We start from the raw sequence: 2735 nt of genomic DNA on the forward strand, positions 1-2735 counted from the left end.
CCTGCTGTTGATTATTTGAGGGCGTCATAGGTTATCGGTTAGTGTTGATAAAATGTTACTAGGTTAATAGTGTTTCCAGTAGTTTAACGAAATACAAAGACATAACGCGTGCATGGATAACCCAGCAACGTGCACGGGCCAGATTTGTTGTAATTCGTCGAATTACCACCACGACTGCATACAGTAGGGGGAGCCCGATTCGCATATCATATATAGTTCGTCGCTTACTTGTCTGCGTCGCTCGCTTATCAAATACGTTAATTATAGAAGTGACTCTACGCTCTTAATATGTAAGTGACTCTGATAATCGCTTTGCTATTATCTAAGCAAGCAAGATAGTTAAATATACACTACACCATCTCTTAGAGGCCTCGTCTCCCCACTACAAAAGGCAACATGTTCCGTCCCATTGGGAGAGTGCCCTTCCACACTGCCATAAGACAAGGCCTTCATCGAAGCGTTAACATCCCATCCAGGCCCATGGCAAGCAGCGCTAATAGCGGCGCTACAGCTCCTTACAATAGGCATCTCACCGGGTAACTTAATATACAGAGCAGTTAACCACAAGCCAAGCAACATTACTCCACCAATAATAATAGAAATCATGACAGCCAAAGGTGAATACGAGAGACTCGGTTCAATGGAGTCATCCAGAGTAATATCAGACCAGTAGTAGTCTTCAAAGTAGCAGTAGTGAAGTAGAGAGAAGAATATACTTTGGGATATCATCCAATGTAAGCATGTCATTAACGTCAGACAGGGGATTGTCCAAGTCAGTGGGAGTTCGAGGAACGGTGTCGATCGCTGTTGGCCTGCTGGGCTGGAGACCCGTAGGGTTTGCTTTGCGAGATGGAAGGATGACCATTCTACGGCCATACGAATGCGGGTAAGTAGATCATTGTAGACAAGGTAGAACACTGATACGATGAGCTGAGGAGTGTTGGCAATAATGACGCAGACAAGCATATTGTAGTACAAGGGCGAGTCCGCGACTATGAAGTCTAGGTTGATAGATGAGTCCGGGATAGGTTTGCCGAGTCCAAAAGATGCGAGTCCTGACACGGAGGTATCGAGACCGAGGCCGCGGACGCTCTCTAAAGATAGTGCTAAGAGAACAAAACCCGCAGCAAGAAATAGTAAGAAGCTTGAGTATCGCGATCAGCAGGCTCTTAAGACCCCGGGCTCGTAACTTACGCCAAGTTCGACAGAATCCAACGACAGACGCTGACTGCGGCGAAACCACGCCTTTTCTTAACCGCCCACGGTTTGTTTAGAGTGCGAGTTCCTTTGTTTGTCCATTGACAAATGGTCGCAGCTGTCAGGACCCCAAATCCCACTGTTCTGGTGTCTTTTTCATCCAAGAATGACTCCACCGCATCCCCTATTGTGATGAGAGGACTGAACTGTAGGCCGAAGAGAGTGACGACAAAACAGGCCAGCTTCACAAAGTTACACGCAATCACGACCACCAGAAGCGGCGTCGCAACAAATATCTGGCATGTTTCCTGCGTGTGCTGAGCAAGACAGTAATCGATCATGAATCGAGTATTTCGACCGCAGTATTCGTTTTCGACTTTAGTTGAGCCAGGTAATCTCCAACCATTTGCTGTCACGTCTGCAGCCAGCTCCTTCATGGGGCAAACTCTACCTTCATGATAAGTCTGGTCACAGATCCATATGCAGTCACCCAAACCTGCTCCTCCAACATTCCTTTGGTAGTCGACGATTTCGATTGGTCCGTTGTCCTTTGTGACGAGAATAACGTTGGCATAGCTCCCTTGGGGGCGCGCATAGATTTGAATGCATTCAGCTGGTTCGAGACGTATGTATGTGGGTGCACTACGACGGAGTTCCGAGAGCCATTCCTCATCCCATGACATACAGGCAACATTGAATGCCGTGCCATTAAGGAAGCCAGGTGTAGCAGTGACAGTAGAGAAAGTATTAACGGCGGTGGAATCGAAGACAATGGAGTTATAGCTATTCACCGCAAACTCAATCTTTGTCTAAGAGTAGCAAGGATGGTGTGGTGAACTTACACTAAATGCAACGGTATGGAGCTGAAGGCAAGCAGCGCCCAAATTAATAATCTTCCCTTGGTAATTGATCTGACATTCCTCCAAGTACGCGGTCCGATGTCCAATCACCTCCTCTTCTCATGCGCACGATCTATTTCTTTCCTCGTCGGTGCCACAAGACATTGCATACAACTGTTGCTCGCAGCGAGTAACAAGGTGCTTAGCACATTAATGCCTAAGTGAGACCAGAGTTTTATCTTCTTCGTCTTTTTGCAGGATCCAGTGAATACCGATGCGATGCCATAGTCCAAGTCGTAGTGAGTTCTCACCCAGCCCAAAACGCCGCAGTTAATCGCAAGCGCGATGGCGGTTGTGATGCTGCCGACAAGTATGGCCACGCGCCAGCCTTTGGAAGGACATTGTCGAGTGGTTTTGCGTTTCTTGGACGGTTGATGTGCGGTTTCGACGTTTTCGTCCGCGGTAGTGAAGACGGCCTCTGGTTGCGCCATTGCAGAGGGACAACAAGACATCGATGAATGTTGATGTAAGTCTCAAACCAGCCTCTCATGAAATTAAGGCCTCGAGCATGTCCTTTATGGCTTTGAACATTATGGCCTCTAGAAGCTAGGCCATCGTGTTGGCATCTGACGTTACATGGGCGAGGAGTAGCGCCGCCGCAAGCCTTAGCGGATATATACAGTTTTGCTCTCCTTGGTG

At 47.8% G+C, this 2735-nt stretch overlaps 1 protein-coding gene across 1 annotated transcript; it reads right to left on the reverse strand.

Moving 5' to 3' along the window:
• Positions 1-339: 339 nt before the first annotated feature.
• FOBCDRAFT_204566 (uncharacterized protein) lies at positions 340-2527 on the reverse strand (the record flags this gene model as incomplete). The annotated part of the gene is made up of 4 exons (XM_059609130.1): positions 340-1090; positions 1195-1980; positions 2040-2060; positions 2148-2527. The coding sequence occupies 4 exons, from the start codon at positions 2525-2527 to the stop codon at positions 340-342; spliced, it is 1938 nt and encodes a 645-aa protein (XP_059467652.1).
• Positions 2528-2735: the final 208 nt, after the last annotated feature.

The sequence above is a fragment of the Fusarium oxysporum genome, chromosome VII (genome assembly GCF_013085055.1).
Source record: "Fusarium oxysporum Fo47 chromosome VII, complete sequence".
Taxonomy (NCBI): Eukaryota; Fungi; Ascomycota; class Sordariomycetes; order Hypocreales; family Nectriaceae; genus Fusarium; species Fusarium oxysporum.